Source organism: Eublepharis macularius, chromosome 12 (genome assembly GCF_028583425.1).
Source record: "Eublepharis macularius isolate TG4126 chromosome 12, MPM_Emac_v1.0, whole genome shotgun sequence".
Taxonomy (NCBI): domain Eukaryota; kingdom Metazoa; phylum Chordata; class Lepidosauria; order Squamata; family Eublepharidae; genus Eublepharis; species Eublepharis macularius.
In genome coordinates, this window is record NC_072801.1 from 56,750,140 (window position 1) to 56,775,034 (window position 24,895).

The following is a 24,895-nucleotide window of genomic DNA, read 5'->3' on the forward strand; positions in this document are numbered from 1 at the left end:
AATGGCTCTTGATAGAATCAAGCCATCACTCATTTAGCTTTTGGGGGCCCTTTCTGAACTGCTTCTAAAGTAGCGGCAATTTCCACATCAAGGGAGACTTGGTGGGAATGTTCTGGGAGTAAGTGGACCATGTTCAAAATGCAGAGGAGGCCATAGTCAGGGCGCGCAGACGTGGGCTAGCTAACTGGAGGCAGAGAGGCTGAACGGCTCAGTCATTTGGGACCTGCCCTTTCTTGATCAGGTTTTAGACAACGGATTCTGGTGCGGAGACTTCTCTGCAGCTTTTTCTGAATTGTGTTGGGATTTCTAACCAGCCCCTTGGCTGAGCTGTAATGTAAGGATAAGAACCAGTACGGTGGAGCCTGCAGAACGATAGCCTTGGACCAGAGAGACCCGGTTCAAAGCCCCACTGAAGAATGGGGCCAAATGGGGGGAGATCCATGATCCGTCCTCCGGGGCTTGCTTTTTAAAAGAAATTAAAAGCCATGTGGAGGGATGAAGGGAGGGGATGTTGACTTTTCATTCTCACCCAGCCTTGAAGCTTACTGGCTGACCTTTGTCTAGCGCTTCTCTCGTAGCCTAACCTACCTCACAGGACTGTTGTGAGGGTCAAATAGAGGAGGGATGCCGCTGGGAGCTCTTGGGAGGAAACGGCAGGATAAAAACATGATAACTTGGGGAACTGCTGTGTGTGTCACTTGCACGTGAATGTGTCACTTGCTTGTCTCTTTGCTTAGGGCCAGTTGTTACCTGCCCCAGGTGTGCACGGCGCCCTGGCACCCATTCCTGGTGAAGTCATGTGGGTAACATACGACTCTGAACCGACCATTGGCGTGTGCGCCTTTGTTTGGAGCCCCGTTGGACACAAGCCAAGTCCCCACGTCCCTAGGGTTGCTCCCAGGAATGGCTGTGCAGTTGCAGAGTGGTGCTCAAGACGAGACCAGCTGTGCTGTCAGGGTCTGGCCCCGGCTACAGCAGGAGGCGTGGACACCCCCCCCCCCAACTCAGGAAGAAAGAGCTACAGCTGTGCTGTTCTCCCTCCAGCAATCAGGGATGCTTTCTTGTCTGAGCTTGCAGGGGGGGTGGCGCGCAAGAAAGCAAAACGAAACAAACCAGCTGTCGCTCTGTGCATGTCAAATAGACAGAGAGAGTTCCCACCCAATCCTTGGGTTTTGTGGGGCTGGTGCCTGGGCTGGCAGGCGTTTGCGGATGGCATGCGTTGCATCTGCTCCGTGCCCATGCCTGGGTTGGCCAGCCTGTGGACGGAGCCCCTCGCTGCCTTTATCACCTACCCCCTCCCCATTGTGTATCCTTTCTATCTTTCAGTGGCTACCCATCCCTAGGGGCCAGAAGGGCAAGAAACACCTACTAGGTGTTTAGGGCCAGTTGTTACCTGCCCCAGGTGTGCACGGCGCCCTGGCACTCATTCCTGGTGAAGTCATGTGGGTAACATACGACTCTGAACCGACCATTGGCGTGTGTGCCTTTGTTTGGAGCCCCGTTGGACACAAGCTACCTACTAGGGAGAAGGAAAGGGGTGGCCAGGGGCTCCTGTCTGTCTGTCTGTCTGTTGGTGATCCTCTACAGCTTTCTCCGGTGGTCTCCAACAGAACCTTCATAATTTTTAGCGGTTGGATTCTGGCTTCTCCAGTTCCAGAAGATGTGTCGGTGGCCAATAGCTTCAAATGGGGACTTAACCAGTTCTTGAAGGATAGGTCTATCGGCGGCACTGGTTTCCATGTCTGTTTTTATTTTGGCATTATACTTTTACCTTGCTTTTCAAGGAGCTCAGAGCAACATACATACCCCCCCCCCCTTTAAAAGGTGTCAAAAGACTTTTTATTGAGAACGGTAGCAAGCTCAGAATAAACATAGATCCAGAGGAGTTAGCCGTGTTAGTCTGTAATAGCAAAATCGAAAAGAGTCCAGTAGCACCTTTAAGACTAACCAACTTTACTGTAGCATAAGCTTTCGAGAACCACAGCTCTCTTCGTCAGATGCGAAGAGAACTGTGATTCTCGAAAGCTTATGCTACAGTAAAGTTGGTTAGTCTTAAAGGTGTTACTGGACTCTTTCAGAATAAACAAGAATTCACAAGGAAACAGAGACACACAGAAATACACACACACACCAAATTTCACAACTGCAGGCTCCTAACTTTATCAGCCTCAGAAGCTGGCGAGCTCTCAGTTCCAGGCACATCTTCAACATACATGAAATACCGTTCCAGGCAAAAGAGCTCTGATGTAAATGCAGCGATAAATCACATGGTTTTTCTTTATCTCTTGAGCTCAGAGCAGAGCTGCAAGTTCACTTGTTTATCTGGCCACACTGTCTGTCTGATTAGAAACTCTGCGTCTCTGGTTTAGGACAGAACACGAGATTTGCAATCTCTGATGTCATATGTGACAAGCATTTTACAAGACCAAGAACATGTTACAAAGAAAGAGAAATGCCTTGTAACAAACTGGCCCCTTCACACCAGTTCTGGGAGGTAGCATTGACTGTGGAACAGCAATTGATGCTGAACTGAATGCATATGTAGAAGAAATGCAATAGAGGCGAAGGATATTGGGAAATGGTTTCTAGAGCTCTTTCTCAAGGAATAATGAGAGTTTCCTTTTCCCCAAATGTTTCTTATTGAACTACGTATACTTAGTATTGTCGAAGGCTTTCACGGCCGGAGAACGATGGTTGTGACACTGAGAGATCTCTGTCTTTTGGCGCTACACCTCTGAAGATGCCAGCCACAGCTGCTGGCGAAATGTCAGGAACTACAATGCCAAGACCACGGCAATACAGCCCGGAAAACCCACAACAACCTACGTATACTTTCTTTCCAAAGATACTCAAGAATTAGTTTTAAATGCCATGACCTCTGAAAAATTTATTTTTTGCTTGGTATTGGGAAAGGAACATAATCCCAAATAAAGAGGGGTGGTTGGAGAAACTAAAGGAACAGTTGAGTAAACGGACGTGTATGTTGCATGGTAAAAAGTTAGAGGTTTGTTGAATGGGATGTTATTTCAGCTAGGATGACACATTGGATTACATATTTATTGTCTATTATTATTAGTTATTAATAACTATTTGATTCAGTAACACCTATATGACTTGTTTATAGAGTCGTAGAAGGGTTTGTAAAGCTCTGGATCGAACTTTTTTTTAATGGAATAAATTTTTGTTAAAAAAAAAAAAGAATAGCAAGTGACCCAGGATCAACCAGCAAACTCTACGCCTGAGGATTTAACTCCAGGTCTCCCGAAATCATTTCCACCTGGCTCAGAGGCCGAAGGTTGTTGCTTTCCAGAAATGTCTCCTTGGCCCCTGCAGGAAGGAGGACGTGGGACCGATAAGACTTACCGATCCCACGTGGATAGATCCGGCAGGGCTTCTTTTCCTGTGCTCTGGTGGACATGGCTGCTTTTCACAGGCCGAGTGAAGCCTGCCTTCGGCACCTGTGCTGTGCTGTCCATCTTCCATGCGCAGCCAGGCATCTCCTCCCTTGTGCCTCCTCTCTGTGTACCTGTCAGGTCTGCAAACCAGGCTGTCTGTGGCCGACGGCTTCTTCCGCGCAAATCAGTTCATCCCCAATGCGTGCGCCGCTGAGCTGTCTGTCTTCATGCTGCAGCCCACAAGCCAGGATGAGTTTGCTCAAAAACAAAAGAAAAAAAAACCCTCACAGGCCTTTTTTTTAATAAATAAGTTTCCATGGAGGAAAACTGCGGCGAGCAGAGATGAATCTTCCCCTCCAGAGACGGCTGAGGTTGTGCGTGTTGAAAACGAGATTCTGTCTGACACACCTCTGCTCCCCATGGGACTGGTGCGTCTGCTGCTGTTTCCTCTGCCAGCGTCTCCAGGGCACCAGCCTTATCTCCAAATGCCAGCGGGGCATCACTGGGGAAGCTGGAGCTCCCCCCGCCCCCCCCCCCCGCCCTGACAGCTATTCTTCCATTGTAATGAAAGCTCCATTTATCTCTGGACCGCGCTGTCATCTTGGCAGGCTCTCTGGCTCATCTTTGGGGCTGAATGGCAGGGGTAAGAGGGGGGTCTGTACGGCTCCCACTGCCGAGCCAAATTCTGATAACCAGGTCCTAAAGCTGAGCAGGGTGAAGCAGTCCATCTGGGGCAGCAGGTCCTGCGTTCGAAGGACAATGACTCGTCCCTTGCTCATCTCCCTGAAACTGTTATCACAATTTACTGGGAAGGAGGCCTTTGTCGGGTGTGGGTCCAGCGTGGACTCATCCATCTGGCAGACAATTAAAGCCTGCAATCCTCTGTCGAAAAGCAAGGCCATTGATGGGACTTGTGTGCGCCCGCACTCTCTATCCCATCAGCCTACATTATGCAGGGCACCATGTGCCACAAGCAGAGGTTGCGTCTGTGAGCACAGAGCCCTGGACGAAAGTCTCCAGGAGTGACTAGCCCACCCAAAGGGGCTGGTTCCCGTGCCCTGTCCTTCGGTGTTAAAAGAACTGCTCGCCAAACTTCATGAGGCTGCGTCATCTCAGATTCTCAAAACACAGCTTACAAAGCAAAGCAAAAACGCTCTCACTCTGGGATTATATCCGGGCGCCGTTTGAAATCTTCCCCTGGCAACATCCGTGCAGCAGTAAGTCTATATGATTTCTGTTCTTTGGCCAAGTTTTGTTCTTGGGGCTTGAATCATGCAATTAGAGGTTGTGTTGTTGACTGTTGTGTTACCTAAATCTGAGATTTGGATCCTATGGATCTGCTCCACTGACAGTGGTGTCTTTTTCTGGCACAAGGTGCCTTCCTCGGATATGAGAGTCTGAGTCTCTCTACACAAGATGCCTTGGCTCATGTCCGTCTAGTGTAGGGAAATGTAATGTGAGCAGGGAAGGATAGTTTAAAAAGACAGAGCCGGCAGCAATCGCTCCTCAGAGGGTTTGTTAATTTTATCTTTGCCTCCTGGAAGGTTCTGTCAGTTTCACCTCTCCACTCTAACACTGTGGGCCAAGCTACACATGACGAATGACACTTGAACGGCAAGTGGATTGAGTGGAGGGCAAGTGAACAGGGAGAAATACACTTGCTGTTCAAGTGTCATTCGTCATGTGTAGCTTGGCCCTGTATGGGATCACCGCCAGAGGACAGTGAGGAATGGAAACGGGCTGGAGCTGCCTTCCAGAGCCCAGCTTGGAGCTGGAGAGGTTCTAATGGGCTGAAGCGTCCCTTCTGGCATTCCACAGCCCCTTCACACAGCTCCAGCGTATAGCAAAGCCTTTGCCCTGCTGCCCGCTCTGTCATTTTAAACTACCCTTCCCAGATACCATTGCATCTCCCGACATGTGTTCTTCATGTGCCAGACTGTCCGTCCTCTTGCACTGGGGGAAGATGCCCCGTGCTGGAAGAAGGTGCTGTTCATGGAACAGGTCAGCAGGATCCATCTCTCGGGATGAAGGCTTGTTAGGGGACCCCCTGGTCCTACTCCATAAAAACATTAGACAGGGAAGTAACCCTGTTCCTGGACTGTGCCGCTGCAGGCAGCCAAGATGGCAGGAACTGCACAGTTAAACCCTTCCCAATCGGGCGAATATTTCTTCATGCAATGCAGAATCAGTTTAAGGGATCCTTTGCCGCAAGATGATGGGCACTGGTAAGTTCAAAAGACAAGTAGGCACATGCATGGGGGATAAGTCTATCGGTGGCTGTGATGATGAACAGAACCTCCATGTTCAGAGGCAGAAGACCTCTGAATGCCAGTTACAGGGGTGGCAGCATTAGGGGGACACTTTGGTGTCGGTGCCCTGCTTGTCAGCTTTGAGCAGCATCTAGTTGGATATCGGGAGAAAGCGGACGTGGCTGTTCTGGCTTCCTCATGCATAGAAGCTACCTGCTGGCTAACGCATGTTAGAATCCCGCTTGGAGGAGAGGTTTGGATGTCCAAGGATTAGGTGACAAGTGACAAGCTTTCCTGAGCACCCAAGTCCTGGACCGTGCAAGGGAATTTAATTCAACAGAGAATGTGGTGAGGATGCTTAGAGATTCAAGGCCACCTCTTGAGTGCTGACTTCACGCACGTTGTGGCTTATGAGATCTCTCGGGGTGGGGTGGGAGCAGTTGTAAATTGGCCTGGGCCCCTTTATCAGTCATTCACTGCAAGGAGTCCAGTAGCACCTTTAACACAAACCAACTTTATTGTAGCATAAGCTTTCGCGAACCACAGCTCTTTTCGTCAGATGCATCATCAGATGCATCTGACGAAGAGAGCTGTGGTTCTCGAAAGCTTATGCTACAGATGCATCTGACGAAGAGAGCTGTGGTTCTCGAAAGCTTATGCTACAGATGTGTCTGACGAAGAGAGCTGTGGTTCTCGAAAGCTTATGCTACAGATGCGTCTGACGAAGAGAGCTGTGGTTCTCGATAGCTTATGCTACAGATGCGTCTGACGAAGAGAGCTATGGTTCTCGAAAGCTTATGCTACAGATGCATCTGACGAAGAGAGCTGTGGTTCTCGAAAGCTTATGCTACAGATGTGTCTGACGAAGAGAGCTGTGGTTCTCGAAAGCTTATGCTACAGATGCGTCTGACGAAGAGAGCTGTGGTTCTCGATAGCTTATGCTACAGATGCGTCTGACGAAGAGAGCTGTGGTTCTCGAAAGCTTATGCTACAGATGCGTCTGACGAAGAGAGCTGTGGTTCTCGAAAGCTTATGCTACAGATGCATCTGACGAAGAGAGCTGTGGTTCTCGAAAGCTTATGCTACAGATGCGTCTGACGAAGAGAGCTGTGGTTCTCGAAAGCTTATGCTACAGATGCATCTGACGAAGAGAGCTGTGGTTCTCAATAGCTTATGCTACAGATGCATCTGACGAAGAGAGCTGTGGTTCTCAATAGCTTATGCTACAGATGCATCTGACGAAGAGAGCTGTGGTTCTCAATAGCTTATGCTACAGATGCATCTGACGAAGAGAGCTGTGGTTCTCAATAGCTTATGCTACAGATGCATCTGACGAAGAGAGCTGTGGTTCTCAATAGCTTATGCTACAGATGCATCTGACGAAGAGAGCTGTGGTTCTCGATAGCTTATGCTACAGATGCATCTGACAAAGAGAGCTGTGGTTCTTGAAAGCTTATGCTACAATAAAGTTGGTTCATCTTAAAGGTGCTGCTGGACTCTTTACTATTTTGCAACTACAGACTAACACAGCTCACTCCTCTGGATCACTGGAAAGAGTCATAACGTTGACTTAAAGAGTATAAACTGTTCTCCCCCCCCCCACTACTGGGCTGGGATTTGGGGATGTTTATCTTATTAGAGGTGTTAAGTATCTTAGCAAAACCTGAGACTCCCTGCCCATTGCGAGAGTTACAGGGCCCCACCTAGCTGGCGAACGGCCTCTGTATTTTTCTTAATTACATTTGCATTTTATAGAATTACATTTCACCCTGGGCTTTGCTGCATTTCAGGGTCCCCGGACTGCCGTTTTGTCTCTTTTCATACTACATGCAATGACTGCCTAGGGAGGATCCGTTCGTTTATAGCTGAAGACGTCGGTTCTCATCCACAAAAACTAATTGCTGGGATAAACTTCACTGTGCTGGAACAAGGGGGGAGTTTTTTAAAGTTTAAATCACCCTAGGTGAAAATGGTCACATGGCCGGTGGCCCCGCCGCCTGATCTCCAGACAGAGGGGAGCTTAGTTTGCTGGTGCGGAGGGCAATCTCAACTCCCCTCTGTCTGGAGATCAGGGGGCGGGGCCACCGGCCATGTGACCATTTTCAAGAGGTGCCGGAACTCCCTTCCACCACGTTCCCGCTGAAAAAAAGCCCTGGCTGTAAGCATTGCTATTAACTCGGAACAATGTTTGATGCTATAAAACATTGTTTTCCTTCCTCATCTATGCATTACGCAAGCGTGGGCTAGGGCAATTCGACGAAATAATCATTCACAGCTTTTCTTGCATGCATTTCTAATTCTTTGGAAACCTTTTTTTGGGGGGGGCCTCGATTTCTAGATCTGTTGTAAAGACCCCATGGTGTGGTGTGGTGTGGGATATGTCACTAAATGCTAATATAGAAGGGGTTGCAAGAAAATAACTGTATTCCAGCAAACGGGCTGTGCAGTAGCTTTATACCAACAGTGATTTCCTTTTGCATTTGCTGTCTGAAGCGGTTGAGAGATTTAAACCCATTTCATTCCCTGTCTTCAACCTGACCTGCTCTCCTGCTGAGGGTTTCATGGTATCTGGATGCCCCACGTAAAAATTAATGTGTATGGGGGGAGGGGGGGGGCTGCACCTCTTCTGCCCGGCAGCTTATGTTCTGTGTGCAGGAAGCTTTTTCGTATGCGCGCGCGGTGTGCACGCACGCATGCGCAGAGAGAGAGAATTAGCCAGAAAGAGCTCAGCTTCCATCTCCTGCCATCTTATTTATTTAAACTGTTTGTCTGCCTGCTTTTCTCTGGAGTATCTCTGGGGAGCGTGCTGGCCAGGCGACTCTGTGCTTGGAGACTCCAGCACAGCCAAGCTCTGACTCCCGTGTTGCGCCGCCTCCCCAAGACCCAGCCAGCCGTGGTTTCCCAGCGCTTGTGACATGCTGGAGCTGTCTCCCGTAGCTGCGTGGAGGCCGTTTCAGAAACTTCGGAGAGTCAGTCATCCGTGTGTCGCTTTGCTTTCCTTCCCCAGGCACGAAGCCCAAGGTGGGGGGTGTCCGCTTTGCCCCGAACCAGACGGTGGAGGGCTCTTCCAGCCACGTCCACTTTGATGAGAAGCTTCACGATTCGGTGGTCATGGTCACCCAGGAGAAAGACGGGAACTTTCTGGTGAAGGTAAGAGCTGCGAAGGTTGCTCTTTGGTATGTTTACCTGGATGTAATTCCTGCTGCATCCGACATGAGGATTTGAGTCCAGTGGCAGCTTCGAGATCAATAAGATTTTCAAAGTGTCAGGTTTTGAGAGTCAGAGCTTCGTTCTTCAGATACAAGTAGAGTTCGGAAGAGTCCAGTAGCACCTTTAAGACTAACCAACTTTATTGTCGCGTAAGCTTTCGAGAACCACAGCTCTTTTCGTCAGATGCATCTGTAGGATAAGCTTTCGAGAACCACAGCTCTCTTCATCAGATGCATCTGACGAAGAGAGCTGCGGTTCTTGAAAGCTTATGCTACAATAAAGTTGGTCAGTCTTAAAGGTGCTACTGGACTCTTTACTATTTTGTGACTACATAACTCCTGGATTTCTGAAGAAGGGATCTCTCAGTCTCAAAAGCTGACACTGAAAATCTGGTTCCTCTCTAGGGTGCCACTGAAATCTGGCTGTTCTGCCGCAGACCAGTACGGCTACCTGCCTAACTATCGTCCGGTGTCAAATGAGGCTTACTGCCTGGTAAATGAGCAAGGACTGCTGCCTACGAGGTGGGGGGATGATCTTGGGGTTTTGTGAATGTTGGTGCTGTAAAAGGGCGCATCCTGGCGGCTACCCTTCCCTGGAGGGGGCAATTCAGATGCCACAAATCCTCCTGCCTGGGCCCTCTGCTAACCAAGTCTGTGCTCTCCTCTCCTCCCTCCTTCGAAGGTTTTTGCAAAGCCTGGTGTGGGCACAGCCGTTCTCCCCACTGGAGGGAAACGTTCTGCACCAAGAAAAGGTGCAGCGTGTAATTCTATGCAAATCAAGGTCATTTGCCCAGACTGTTGTCATCTTCTGCCCCCTGGCTGTGTGGGGCTTAGCAGTCCTGCCCCGCCTGAAAATCCTCTGGACTTTGTCAGAAGGGCTTGCTGGAGGGTTGGTCCATCTTCGCGATCAGGAGGACTAGAAACATGTGTTTAAAACAGATGAAGGTTCTTTAGATGCTGGACACATGCAGTTCCACTTGCACAGACTCGTGGAAGATGCCCAGCCCCGGTTTGCCACTTTGAACAGGCTGGGGGAGGGGGGGGATAAACTAGGGCAACCGATTGGCCGCTGTGTGAAGCAGGATGCTGGAGTGGATATACTGCTGGTCTGATCCAGCAGGGCTGCCCTTGGGTTGCTCAGCCTGCTTTCCTCATTAGCTGAGTTCCTTCCAGGCCCCCACAGAGAAAGACTGGCCTATTTGCAGGCTGCCATTCCCAGGAGAGCGGCCTGCATAGAACGCCAGCATCCGGATCAGCCTCGATGATGAAGGTGTTACAGTTAGCAAGGTCTCATTATAGCTCGGGGAAGGAGGGACATCGTTCACTTTTGCCCTTGGAAACTGCCCCACTGAGGAACTGGGCACACTGGAGCAGCTCGGCTTCTGCCCGACTTAGCATTGGTGGGCTAGAATGAATGATACCTTTCTTCTGTCCTGACAAGTTGGGGTGAGGTGTGTGCGTTGCGAGCAGGTCAAAGTTTCTTTCCTGTCTTGCGTTGCACCCCCTAAATGTAGCTCTTCAGTGGGTGCAGTAAGTAGATCTTGGCAAGGTGGATGAGGGTCCCGGAGCAGAATGTCAGAATCTCTAGGGAGAGAGGGAGGGGGGTGGGATGCTCAAGTATACAGAACAACTTAGAAAAGAGTCCAGTAGCACCTTTAAGACTAACCAACTTTATTGTAGCATAAGCTTTGGAGAACCACAGCTCTCTTCATCAGATGCATGCCCGAAATTCCAGTGTTGGTCTGTTATGCATATAGTATCTAGCCATAGATGTTGGAATAATCGGTGGCATTTTCTAAGCAGCTTTGGGAGTGCACGGCAGCAAGGGTGACTGGTTGGTCTTGGTTTCAGGGAGCAAGTGGCTGAGCGGAAAAGATTTGGCCAGCCACTGTTGAAATACGTTGGGAAAGGTTGTGATTCTGCTACTGAATTGCAAGAATGAAACAATATGAAAAGCTTGCCCTTCGCAATGGCCGTGGGAATGCACGCACGTGTGATTTTGCACCTTGAGAGTTGTGGAGCGCTCGTATTCTGGCGACTGTTGAAGGGAAGCCGTGTGTCCCAGGAACTTTGCCAGCCACTTGGGTTTCAAGGGGTCTCCGGTTTGGTTTGCCGCCTTGTTTCCTCGGCTCTGGTCTCTTCCCGAGCCTCCGTCCCAGAGCATCCCTGGGCTGTGATAGTAATGCTCGGCGCTCTGTGGCAGCTTAATGCCTGTACCGTTCCCAGCTCAAGAATCCCCGGTAGGAGGTGAAATCACTCATTTGGCAGCAAGTTTAATGGTTTTATTTTAGCAGCTGGCACTTTGCACCTCCCGTTCTTTAGGCGTCTGCAATGGAGGCTGCCGGGAAAGTGGGCCCCTGAGACAGGAGCTGGGTATGCTTGCGGCTGCTTCTGGGAACAAGAGAATTTTACGTGGCTCAAGCCAGGCTTGGATATGTTTTGATGGTGGAGAGTGCCGCCAAGTCATAGCTGACTTATGGCAACCCCTGCGGAGGTTTTCAGCGGTGGTTTGCCATTGCCTGCTTCTGCAACTCTGGTCTTCCTCGGAGGTCTCCCATCTAATTACTAACCCAGATTTGTTTGGGTTGGCTCCCCATTCTCACCTTGTATTTCCTTTTCCCGTTTTCATCTTTCTTCCTCCTCTCCCCATTTTAACGCCTTTGGCTTCATCTCTTCCCAGACCTTGTAACTGTCCCAATCCTGGGGTGGGCTTTGCCTTACGTCCCGTGAAAGCCCCCCTTGGGCTGTCTTCTGGGCAGACTTATTTGCATCGACTTCGAGGAGAACCGGATCTGTCAAACGGATGGAGCTGCCGGGCCCCATTTACCCTGCCCCAAGCAGTCCACTTCAAGGCGCATTGATCATAACTGGAGTGCAAGAAGATTCTGGGGTGGGCTTGGTCTGCCTTTCTGCTTCTTTACACCTCGAAGCCTTTTAGCCAATTGAGGCTGGGAAGGAAGGAGCCCTGGGGCGAGTTTGATGGTGGCGCTGGCAGGTTTTTGTGCCTGCTGGAGACAGTATGTGGCTTGGCTTGCTGGCACAAGTCAACTCTTGCAGTTTGTTTTGTACCTTCAGCTCATCTTTGCTTTTGGATGGCGCCTGTCGCTGCACAGGGGTCTGCTTTAAGGAACGCTACATCCTATAGGAGTTGATGTGCCCTAAGACCTGCTGAGAAGGGTCTCTTGTGTGCTGTTTCTGTCTGAAGCCAGGCAGGTGGGCAGGAGGTAAAGAGAGATCCCAAGACCTCCCGCGGTAGAAATAAACAATAAGCAAAACAATGTACAATTAAAGTGCACCGTGCAAAACCAGTATGTTACTCAGTAAACACTCAAATACCATTAGAATATTAAACTGCAAGGTGCAGTACGTCAATAAATACAATAATAGATAGACTAATGTGTAATATCCTTTGATGAAATGACCTTGTAGTGAACTGATACTATAGTACTTTACTTGTCATTGGATGTGAACGCTGTATTTATTAGTCTATTTATTATTGCATTTATTGACTTACTGCATCTTGCACTTTAATGTTCTAATGGTATTTGAATAGTAAAGAGTCCAGTAGCACCTTTAAGACTAACCAACTTTACTGTAGCATAAGCTTTAGAGAACCACAGTTCTCTTCGTCAGATGCACCTGATGAATATAGCGGTGGTTTTTGAAGGCATAGTCTTAAAGGTGCTACTGGACCTTTTACTATTTTGCTACTACAGACTAACATGGCTAACTCCTCTGGATCTATGATAATGGTATTTGAGTGTTTACTGAGTAATATGCTGGTTTTGCACGGTGCACTTTAATTGTATGTTGTTTTGCTTATTGCTTATTTCTACCACGGGAGGTCTTGGGATCTCTCTTGACAGCGTGTATTCCTCAGGGCCCCTCATGGACTTCGCTAGGTGGGCACAAGGGGCAGATTCCATCCCCTAGGGAAGCCCATTTGGCTAGCTCATTCAGATTCTTTAGGAAAGAATTATCCCTCCATTGTCTCTGGCGTCTAAGTGGAACATCCATGTTCAGAGGCAGTGTACCTCAGAACAGTAAATGCTGGGGACCAGCGGTGGAGGGCTGCCGTCTTCCTGCTGTGCTTCTGGCCTTCCTGAAGGCCTCTGCCCAGTCACGTTAGGAAGTGAGGTTGGATAGCTCTTCCGTCTGATCCAGCCGGGCAGCTGTTTGGTTCTTACAAGCGTAAAACCTCCTTTGCGCTTGCCAATGATGGCTTTGTTTAGACCTTGGTTTATGTTTTATGAGTGGCTCCTCTGAGTACGTATTTTATCATCTGGGTTTTTTTCCCCCCTTTGTCGCTCTCGTCCTTTATTGGTTTCCCATGAGAGCCCACGGCAGGGCTGGGAGGGAGAGCGGAGGATAAGCACACACCATGGCCTCTTAATGCCCTCGATGTTGTGTGAATCTGGGGTGATTTCTCTGTCCTGCCAACTGTAAATTGCCTAGAATTCCCTGTGGCTGGCAACAGCATGTGGTTGTGTGAAATGTCCTGCTCTCTGAGCCCAGAAGGGGACGTGAACCCTCTGAAGATTATCGTCCATAGGACATGCTGTTCATGTATACCCAAACACCTGCGGGTAGCTTGAGACATGGGTGGACTGGTGGAGGAGAAGGGCTCTCTCTCTCTCTCTCTCTCTCTCTCTCTCTCTCTCTCTCTCTCTCTCACGCACGCACGCACGCACGCACGCACGCGAATAAAGTGTTGCGCTTCGGTTATCAATCTTGCTCTTTGCCTTCTGTTTCTTGGGATCTATTTCTGAATGTAGTTTCCAGTGGGTAACTGGGTTGGTCTGTAGTAGAAAAGCAAGATTTGGGTCCAGTGACACCTCAAAGACCAACCAGATTTCCAGGATATGAGATTTCAAGAGTCAGGGCTCCCTTCGTTGTTTAGCTGTTTTTTCCTTGGTCGCGTTTGCAGCTGGAATGGCTCCATTAAGCTGCCAAGAAGCCTTGTTAAATTTTGAGCTCTCCAATAAAACCAAGTGCAATGTTTGGAAAAGATGGTTTAATAGTTAGCTGTCTAAGTGCCACGGAGGGATGTGTTGTGGCACAAGAGCAGTGTTTCTATGCTGTAGGCCCCCAATCCAGAGGGCTGATGCACGTACACTGTGGCTTCTGCACCCACCGCATCTCCCCACCTTTTGTGTTGTTGGGCAAGCAACTCCCCTTAAAATTTGAGAGGAGCAGCTGTATTAGTCTTGTAGGAAAAAGAAAAGGGTGTTTTGTGGCTCCTTAAAGTGCAAGGAGCCCCATGGCGCAGAGTGGTAAGCTGCAGTACTGCAGTCCAAGCTCTGCTCACGACCTGAGTTCGATCCTGGCAGAAGCCGGGTTCAGGTAGCCGGCTCAAGGCTGACTCAGCCTTCCATCCTTCCGAGGTTGGTAAAATGAGTACCCAGTTTCCTGGGGGTAAAGCGTAGATGACTGAGGAAGGCAATGGCAAACCACCCCGTAACAAAAAGTCTGCCAAGAAAACATCGTGATGTGACGTCCCCCCCTATGGGTCAGTAATGACTTGCTGCTTGCACAGGGGACTACCTTTACCTAAAGTGCAATGAACCATCAAATCACAGCCGAGTTACAGCAACCCCTGCTGGGTGGTTTGCCATTGCCTGTGTAGCAACCTTGGACTTCCTTGGTGGCCTCTCTTCCAAGTACTAACCTTGGCTGACCCTGCTTAGCGTCTGCAATCTGATGACATCCAGGTCAGAGTGGCATCTTGGAGACCAACCCATTTGCATTCAGGCTTAATCTTCCATGGACATCCAGGATAGCATATATGCAAATAAAAGCTAGCCGGCCTTTAAAATGGGACAAAATATACTTGGAAGAGCAGCTGAGAGGGAGCTGGAGAAGATCCTTAAAGATAAAGATGTCTCTCTGGGGACCAAGATCAAGGTAATCCAAACTATGGTATTCCCCATTGCCATGTATGGATGTGAACGTTGGACAGTGAAGAAAGCAGACAGGAAGAAAATGGATTCCTTTGAAATGTGGTGCTGGAGGAGAGTTTTGCGGATACCATGGACGGCCAAGAAGACAAATAAGTGGGTACTAGATCCAATCAAGCCTGAATTCTCACTGGAAGCTAAAATGACAAAACTGAGGCTATCGTACTTTGGCCACATCATGAGAAGACAAGATCCTCTGGAAAAGTCAATAATGCCAGGAAAAGAGGAAGACCTAAAACGAGATGGCTTGACTCAATGAAAGAAGCCACATCCTCCAGTTTGCAGGATCTGACGTTTTGGAGGTCTTTCATTCACAGAGTCGCCGTAAGTGGGAGGCGACTTGATGGCACATAACACACCCATCGTTCCCCTAATATTTGAGTCCAGGAAGCAGCCCCCCCATAGAATGTAAGGAGCTGCTTCCGGAAGAAGCAGCAAATGGGGATTCCGTTCCTCATGTATTCATGCCAGGGGGTGAGTGTGCTTGCGTGGACTCCTGGGACGAGAGCCGGCAGCCCCTGGAATCGGTCTGCTTAGCCCTTACACTGGAAGCAGCTGGCATGCCCGGGTGCCAGCCACTGTTTGCCATCGGCTGCTTGAAGCCCTACCATGACGTGCTGTTGGCCACCCAAGAGGTGGAGGACAGTTCTTACCAGGGGTGTAACGGCCGCACCCCCGTGGCACCCAGTGCTCTGCCCTCTCTGAATAGGCTTTTCTTTGGTTTCTGGATATTTTGGGGAGTGCGTGGCATGCAGGTGGCAGAGTCTGCTCTGCCAGCAGTCTCCCCAGTGGTGACCGTTCCAGATGCTTACAAAGAAAGACAGGCCTTGGACTAGACCAGCCTCCTCCTGCTGCGTTACAACATGCCTGTTGCTGACTCGGGCCATTTTGGGGGCAGGGCCCTCACCAGACATGGCAGAAGTCATCGCTATGGGCTGTCCCTCAAGACCGTTGTCTCTTCATTCTCCCCAGAAGGTTGTACTCTTCCCTGGACCCCACAGGTGCCCACGGGAGCCTTCTTTTCTGACTGCCTTAGCATTTTCGGAGAGAGGAGGGGCAATATTTCCCACCTCTCAATGGTTCAGTGGGGCTTTATTTTGAACCTGTATCTCGTACAGGGGCCCCCAGCCCTTGTGAGCCTGTGGGAATCTTACGACGGTGTGGTGAGCGCCACTCCAAAATGGCTGCTGTAAGAGGTGGAGCCAAATGCAACACCTCCCTCCTCGCTTTGCAAAAGAATTCCAGAAGGGGAATAAAAAAATAGAAGGGAAGCCCACAAAGGAGGAAGGGGGGACGTGAAGGGGAGTAGACAGTAGGAAAGCTTGAAGGGGGGAGGATGGGACCACAAGTCCGGAGGCTTCCCCGTCCTCCTGATCTTGCAGTGGCTGCAGCTGCCATCGCATTCGTGGAAATCCCTTTCGTTTGCATGAGGGCAGCCAATAACAAGCCCTGCCTTTTGCAAAGACCCCACCCACTTTCTGAAAAGTTCGAGGGAAGTGTTGGGGGGTGCCACGGTGCCCTCGGGCACAATGTTGGAGAGCCTTGCCTCACACTTTTCTCCCAAAAGGGAACACAAAATGGCTGTTGTCATATTGCATGCAGAAGTGATTGGGTGAGAGTCCCCAGGGCTCATTTCGAGGGGGAACGCACAGGAACGCAGTTCCAGCAGTTCCCCCAAAAGGTCACATGGCAGGTGGCCCCGCCCACCCGACTCTCGGTCATTTTGGGCCCGTTTCGTCCTGGATTGGGGCCAAAACAGCCCGGATCAGGCCTCTGACAGGTGGTGGATCACTCTCCTGCTCAGCAGCGGCCCAATCCTGACCATTTTGGGCCCCTTTTCAGCCATTTTCAGCCCCTTTTTTGCCATTTTGGGCCCAGTTTTGGCCCTGAATGGTCAGGATTGAGTCTATAACAGCCAGGATAGGTGATGTCAGGGGGTGTGGCATATGCAAATCAGTTATGCTAATGACACACTTCTGGTGATCTCAGGGGGCGTGGCATATGCTGATGAGTTATGCTAATGAGTTCCTCCAGCTCTTTTTCTACAAAATGACCCCTGAGAGTCCCCAAAGGGTTGGGGAAAGGGTCGGGCATTGTCTGGAATGCACATGTACACGCGCGTCTGTCTTTGAGCCTCGAAGTGAGTCCCGAGTGTCGGTGGCGTACTTGGCCTACTCCTGGGCAGGGGCCCCTGGGGCACAAGGGTGACATCAAGGCTGGCCTGAGCGCCAGCACTTTCGTAACAAGCTCTTTGTAACCGTATCAGGCTCCCGTTCCCCGCCTGCTTGGCTGGCTCATCTTTATCTGTGAGACTCTATTGCCAAGCCTAATTACTTCTGGCAATTTGGACATAAAACCCAATTATCCGAGCTTCGTTCCAGTAACAGCCTGCTTGCTGCAGCCGTTTCCGCCTCTGCCTTCTTTGACGCTTCTCTTGCTAAGCTCAACAATCAGCGGGGTGGAAAAGCGGAAACTGGGAGTACGCTGGATGCAGCTTGTCCTCTGCTCTGTACTTTTTGGGGCAGGAGGTGGGACAGCCGAGGAGGAAGGTTGTCATAGCTGGTCGCTTTTCCAACAAACATATCTTCTTTTTCTCCCTCCAGAACATTTGATCTTTTCTACCCCGGTCTTCAGCAGTTTCCTGCCTTTTTGACATCTCTGGGAACCTCTTTCAAATATTTTCTGTTACAGGAGGTGCAAAATGCAGTTTCAAAGGCGCTAAAATATTTATTAGTGTATATCCAGAAGTGGGGAGGAGCTGTGGCTCAGTGGTTAAAGCATCTGCTTGGCATGCCAAAGGCCGCAGGTTCAGTCCCTGGAATCTCCAGTTAAAAGGACTAGGCAGCAGGGGACATGAAAGTTTTCCACTTGAGACCCTGGAGAGCCACTGCTCATTTGAGTATTCTTAACCTTATTAGCACTAAGGATCAGGGATTTTTTCCCCCAGCCGGAACGCGGTGGAACAGTGTTCTGGCACCTCCAGAAAATGGTCATCTCTAGAAAATGGTCACTTTAAAATACGCCCCTTGCTCCATCTGACTGGCTCCAGTCAGCTGGAGCAAGGGGGGAGTTTAGATCACCCTTCACGCTGCTCGCAAGCAGTATGGAGGGCGATTTAAACTTTAACCCCTCCTTGCTCTAGCTGACAGTCAGCTGGAGCAAGGGAGGAGTGTAGATCACCCTTCACACCACTCTCGAGCGGTATGGAGGGTGATTTAAACTTTAACCCCTCCTTGCTCTAGCTGACTGGCACCAGTCAGCTAGAGCAAGGGGAGGAGTTTAACTCGCGAGCAGCGTGGAGGGCAAGTTAAAATCCCCCTTTGCATCAGTCAGCTGGAGCAAGGGAGGGAGTTTAAATTGCCAGCGGCACAGAAGTCAGTTTAAACTTCCCCCCACTTGTGGGAGTGCTCCCAGGGGTGGCTGCACCCTGCGTGATCATGTCACTTCCCAGAAGTGATGTCATCGTGCAGTCCCGGGACTGGAAGCGTGCTTCACGTGCATGCATATGGTGCCAGGGGCACCACTTCCTGCCAGGAGTTGCCCCGCGTGCTGCCAACCCATTGAGTTCCACCACCACCACTTTTCCCAGAAAAAAAGCCCTGCTAAGGTTAGTGCTTAATAGTCCTAAATTTAATAGATCAATGGTCTGATTCAACATAAGGGAGCTTCAGGTATGTGTTCATGTCCCTGTAAGCACCTGAAGCTGATTTATTCTAAGTTGGGCTGCTATACTGTGTTCCTCAGGGCTGTCCAGGGACTCATACAGAGAGAGAGATCTTTTCCATCCTCTGCTACTGGAGGTCCTTTATGCTAGCTATTTGTACTGGATTTGTACCTGCTTTGTCAGTGGACAGTGGCCCTCCATTTAGGCATTGCCGTTGCCTCCAGGGTTCTGCTCCAGGTTGAATACCTAGGCTCGTGTACCTTGCAAACTAACTCAAAAAGGTTGTTGTGAGTGGAGAGATGGTGTAGCGTGTTCTTTCCAGTTGCTCGGATGATTTGTATGACCCGTAAAGGTGTCTCCTCACCCACTAAGAAAAATTAAGGAAGAGAGAAGCAGACGACAGCAAGTGTGAAATTATGGAGATTAAAGAGCCACAGCAGGCCTGGGAGGGGCAGAACCCCCAGATTTGGCTGTGTATTCTCTGATAGATGTGGTATCCATACGAATGTGTAGGAAATTATGAATTTCTTCCACTGTTTCCTTACAAAAAAGGAAGAGGCGTCTAATCCATTACGAACGTATCCTTCCAAACATCTTTTAAGGAAATCTGGCTATGCATTTATCTGTACATATGGCCCTTCTTGGGCCACTTTAAGTTGGGAAAACAGACCCTCTTCCTATGTTGGGCAGTCCCAATCCGAACTGGGCCTGCCCACACCTCGAAACTAAATCCCCAGCATGGAAGTTGCAAGTCCTGACGGATTTTGCAGACCCAAGAAGGCCCCGAGACTTTGCAGTGGCTTGCAAAAGCTTGTTCATTGTGGCAATATCAAGTGATCACTTGCACGTGTGAATGGGGCAGGTCCAGCAATGCCTTGTGATTGTGCTTGGGTGCATGAGCGTGTCTGGTCTTAGCCATTGGCTAGAATAGAGCAGCCTGGCTTGGTCCACTCTTTGCTTTCTGGGTGGGCCAGGCGGCTGGTCTCTGTTCCCTTTGTCTGCGGTCACATTTCGCGCAACGCTTTGTGGGGCCCTGGCGCACTGCCTCTTAACATCTGTGGGGCTTGCTGAGGAGAACTCCCAGGTGGGCTGTGTCCAAAGTGCCTTATTTGTTCTGACGAAGAGAACTGTGATTCTCGAAAGCTTATTATGCTTCAGTAAAGTTGGTTAGTCTTTAAGGTGCTACTGGACTCTTTTCTATTTTGCTACTACAGACGACCACGGCTAATTCCTCTGGATATTATTCATTCTGGGCACTGGGATGTTTTGCAACTTACTCATTTCAGGTGGTTCTCTCTCTGCTTTGTGACTTTCCAAGGGCATCGTGGTTGGCTTCCATCAAAAAACAGGATGCTGGGCAAGACGAATCCTGGCTTTGGTGCCTGTAAGGTGTTGCTGGAAAGGGTGGGAGGAAAGGACCCCCCCCCTGCCCCAGTCAGCTAGGAATCTCTTTAATGCTCTGCTTTATCAGATCATTTTCTGGGTGCTGGCTGAATATTACAGGTATTCTCTGGGCAAACTTCTGCAATCTGAGAACGACCAATTTACCAGGGTCCCTCTATAGCTAAGGTGTGTGTGTGTGTGTGTTGGTGTGTGTGTGAGGGGAGGGCATGTTCATACTCCAGAGCTCTGCATCATTCGTCTGGGAAGCTGAGCTCTCTGCTTGGAGTAATTACGTTACTATTCTGATTCTTGCCTAACTGACTTTGAATGTAATTGTGCATTTAGTTGCAATTATACCTAATTTACATCCTGACTGCTTCTCTCTGCGACTGGGACAGGATTTGTGTGTTGCCCTTCTTCCCCCTTAAAGAGTCCCTGCAAAAATAGAAGAGTCTTCCCAAAGAGCAAGAGAGTGAACCATTTTGCAAGCAAAGAAGTTTGGATTGAGTGTGAAAAGCAAGCAAATGAATAGATCGTCAGAAGGGAAGGGCAAAAAGGGATTGGTATCTAAAGATGACTCCCCAGGTTCGGGATTGGGGAGGGGGGTGAAAATAAAGGTTTAGGGGACAAGCCAAACAGGTTATGCTTCGAACACTGAAGAAACCAAGATGAAACAAGAAGGAAGGTTGACAAGAAATGGAAGAACTCAATGAATGACAAAGCTGCTCTTGCAAATAGTATGTATAGATCACTATCTATATATCTAGATAGATAGTGATCTATCTAGATATATATATATTTTATATATATAAATTTGGTTAGTCTTATATATATAAAATTGGTTAGTCTTAAAGGTGCTACTGGACTCTTTTTGATTTTATTATCTATATATCTAATTCTCAGTCAACCCTCATCTGTGAGTACTTAAATCTGGAGACTGGAGCCATGAATAGATAAAACAGATCTTGCTACAAAACTGAGCAAAGTTTCAGACTTCAGCAAAATCTAAAGTCGTGAGAAAAATATATTGGGGTTAAAATAAAAACCAAAATAATAAAAGTAGTGCCTATATCTTTACAGTTTAGTGTAGTGGTTAAAAGTGGCAGGACTCTAATCTGGAGAGCCAGGTTTGATCCCCCACTCCTCCGTTTGAAGCCAGCTGGGTGACCTTGGGCCAGTCCCAGCTCTCTCAGCCCCACCCACCTTACAGGGTGATTGTTGTTGTGGGAATAATAATAACACACTTTGTAAACTGCTCTGAGTGGGCATTAAGTTGTCCTGAAGGGCAGTATATAAATCAAATGTTGTTGTTGTTGTTGTTGTTAATGAAGGAGATCTCATAGCTAGGCAACCACAACAGTACTGTCAGCCTTCACTCCTTGGTTTCTTCCAGTAGAAGAGTTTTCCAGGGCTGTTCGGGTTTCCCAGTGCACCCCTGTGTCACGGAAATACAGATTACAGCCCATTATACCTTAGCAAAACAAGTGTATTCTAGTGAATGTCGTATGAACTTTAATGTAGTTTTTTCTAACAGGTTGTATAACCACACAGGTGTCCTTTTCATCTTTGACAGCCAATTAAAAATAGAGAACGGTAGCCGATAAATGGATCTCTCGCTGTTAGTATAGACGGTTGATGATCTGTTCACAACTTTTCCTGTCACCGTCTAACGATTTATATAGTTCTCTTGCCGCTGGACATAGCATCTCTTTTGGGCTAGGCGAACTGAATCATTAACTAAATCTTAAACCAATCTTAATTTTATATTGTTGTCATGTGTAAAAGATCTTAGATTTCTCATCAGATATCATGTGTCAGTTAGTATAAAAAATACCCAGATAAGGAGTTAAGATCTTGCTGGAAGAAGATCTAGGTGGGAACATGGTAGTTGTCTGTGCACTGATGGGAAATCCAATGCATTTCATAGAAAATGCCTCCTTATTGCTCCTCCTGGACTTGTCCGCAGCCTTTGACACAGTAGACCGTGCCATCCTGTTGAGGCGTCTAGAAACAGAAGTGGGCATCAAAGGATGTGCCTTGGACTGGTTTAAATCATTTCTCATGGAACGGACCCAAAGGGTTGCCGTCGGAGATCAGCTGTCTTCAGAATGGGAACTATCTTGTGGGGTTACACAGGGCGCAATCCTTTCTCCCGTGTTAATCAACCTCTACGTAAAACCTTTAGGAGAACTCATTCGCAGCTATGGAGTTGGGTGTCATCAATATACAGGTGACACCCAACTCTCTATCTCGCTATCCAGGCCCTCGCAAGATGCAGTAGAAATCTTAGATCGCTGCCTGACAGCCGTGGTGAAATGGCTGAAAAATAACAAATTGAAATTGAACCCAGACAAGACCGAAGTGATGCTTGTGGGAAAGTCAGATATCCTGAAAGACATTGTACTCCCCACGTTCAATGGAGTTCGTCTGACCCCTGTAGAGTCAGTTAAGAGCCTAAGGGTTATACTGGATTCAGTGCTACTACTAGAAAAACAAGTTAAGGCAGCGGCAAAAAATGCATTCTTCAATCTCACTCTAGCCTGGAAGATGGCTTCTTACCTCGACACAGCCAGCCTGGCCACCTAGATCCATGCTATGGTGACGTCAAAACTTGACTATTGTAATGCACTATTTATTGGTCATCCATCTAAGTTAACTAGGAGGCTCCAATTAGTGCAAAAAGCTGCAGCTTGACGGTTAGCAGGAGCAAACAGGAGTATGAACATCACTTCCATCCTGCAGTCATTCCATTGGCTGCCTATCAGCTCCCGTGCTCAATTCAGGGTACTAGTTATTACATACAACGCTCTTCATGGCCTTGGCCTGACATACCTACAGGACCACCTCCCTCCCTATGTCCCTCCACGGCAGCTTCGCTCATCTGAACAGGGTCTCTTGCAGGTGCCAGCCTGCACATGGGCAAAATCAACTGCAGCCCATACACAGGCCTTCTCTGTAGTGACCCCTACCCTATGGAACAGCCTGCCTGAGGAGGTCAGGAGAGCTCCCACGCTCTTAGCTTTCTGCAAACAATGCAAAACTGAATTATCCAAAAAGGCTTTTTTACTCAGATAGGAGGGCGGTATTGTAGGGAGGGGGTCTCAGATGTTTCACCAATGAGTTGGGAACCATGGGCTTCACCATTATGTTGCTTTACATATTATCTGTTGCTTTGAATATGTACTCATATATACTGCTTGTGCTTCATGTGGTCTAATGTCAGCCCTAGAATGGATTATGTTCTGTTTCAGCAATCCTTCAACCCTGTATTGGATCCTGGCTAATGCTATGTCTCTGTAAACTTGTATTCATCTACCTTATGACATTGTCTATGGAAATGTCCTTGACACTGTGTGGAAATGCCTGCCCTTGTCCTTGCTACTGATTGTACTGATCTCACACTATGTAATCCACCTTGAGTCTCAGTGAGAAAGGCGGACTATGAATGAATGAATGAACGAACGAACGAACTTGATTTTGAATTAATCTTAGATTTGATTGAGAGATGCTAACTGAATCCGTCCTTCTAGCCTCTATCTGTTCCATTTGTATTGGTTCTTTCTTAACAGTATTTTATATTTTGATATCTTGCTTTGTTAAAAAGATTAGAGTGTATTTCATTAAAGAATAAAACATTAAACTCTAACGAGAAGTCTCTGTGTCTCGGCGGGGAGATAATAAGCAAGCAGGACCCATATAAATCCTTTGTGCTAATTAACAGGCTCTCCCCAAGAGAGAGATCTGCTTTGGGTCGCAATTCATAGGGCCTTGAAGCTGCTCAGAGTCGGCCTATAAATCTTGGCGCTGGCCAGTTAGCAAGCCCTAATGAGAAGCATTTTGTTACACCTGCTCCACTCTACCCTGCCCGGGAGAGAGGACTGAGCAGCAGCAAGCCAAGCAGCGGCTACCAGACAACTTGCTGCCACGCAATTTGTGCAGCTCACCCAAGCGAGGCAACGCCTGCCAAATGCCTGGGCCTGGCGGGAGCCTTCGCACAATGGATGTGACTTGGTCAGGCGCAACTCCTCTCAACTCACCCGAGCGTCTTGCAACAGCATAACTGAGCCAGACTTTCCAGGGAGAGGCTGCCAGGAGAGGGGAAGAGGCAAAGCTGAGAGACAGTGTTGTGTAGTGGTTAGAGTGCCAGATTAGCATCTCGGAGACCAGAAAGTGAAAATAGCCCTGGAGCAAGCCCAGAGGTCCCTTGGCTAAGCATTGCAAACCGCAGTGGATACTAAATGCAGTGGTCGTTGATGTCAGTTCACCAATTGCCTTCTTCACGCTGCTGCCCGTTTGCAGGAAGAAGCTCAACTGAACTGACACCAGCTACCGTGGCCAGTGAATCGTCTGAGCCACATGGGTCTTGAGGCTCTGGCAGAGTGGCTGAGGCTTGGCTCTTTTTGGCTCAGGCCACCAGCAGCCCTCTAAGGTAGTGGCCCACTGGGAAATTTCCCCGTATATTAAATGGCTAGTCTGTCCCTGTGGGAAACCCAGGTTTGAATCTTCACTCTGCTGTGGAAGCTCTCTGGGTGACCTTAGGCCAGTCACACAGCCTAACCTACCTCGCAGGGTCGTTGGGAGGATGGGACGGAGGAGCAGAGAATGATGCAAGCTGCTTTGGGACCCCATTGGCGGGGAAAAGTGGAGTATAAATGTATAATAATCCTGAAGACTGAGGGACAGATAAAGAAAGGGTGGTTGGTGAGTGGGAAGGAGAGAAGGAAGCAGAGAAAGGGGAGAGGATATGAGGGCTGCTAGGAGGAGAGAGAGGAGAAATAGTATAGGGAGGGGATATCAGGAGTAATGTGACCCCGGCAAGTCCTTGTGGGTTCCCTGCTGGGTTTTTTTGTATTTACTTCATTTGCACCCCACCTTTCTTCCCGGCAGGGACCCAAAATGACACACGTCGTTTTTCTCGACTCCATTTTACCCCTGCAACAACCCCATGGGATGTGACTGAGAGTGTATGACTGGCCCATGGTCACCCAGCAAGCTTCCATAGCAGAGCGGGGGTCTCTCAGACCCAAACAAACGTATG

At 48.8% G+C, this 24,895-nt stretch overlaps 1 protein-coding gene across 3 annotated transcripts in view; it reads left to right on the forward strand.

The window, feature by feature from the left end:
• The window catches only part of LOC129338324 (UPF0687 protein C20orf27 homolog), an 82,907-nt gene that overhangs the window by 28,718 nt on the left and 29,294 nt on the right, over positions 1 to 24,895 (forward strand). For all 3 annotated transcript variants that reach the window (XM_054992454.1, XM_054992452.1, XM_054992453.1), the window contains exon 3: positions 8,652 to 8,794. In XM_054992454.1, the coding sequence (XP_054848429.1) occupies positions 8,652 to 8,794 (143 nt within the window). The remainder of the gene's footprint in view (positions 1 to 8,651; positions 8,795 to 24,895) is intronic.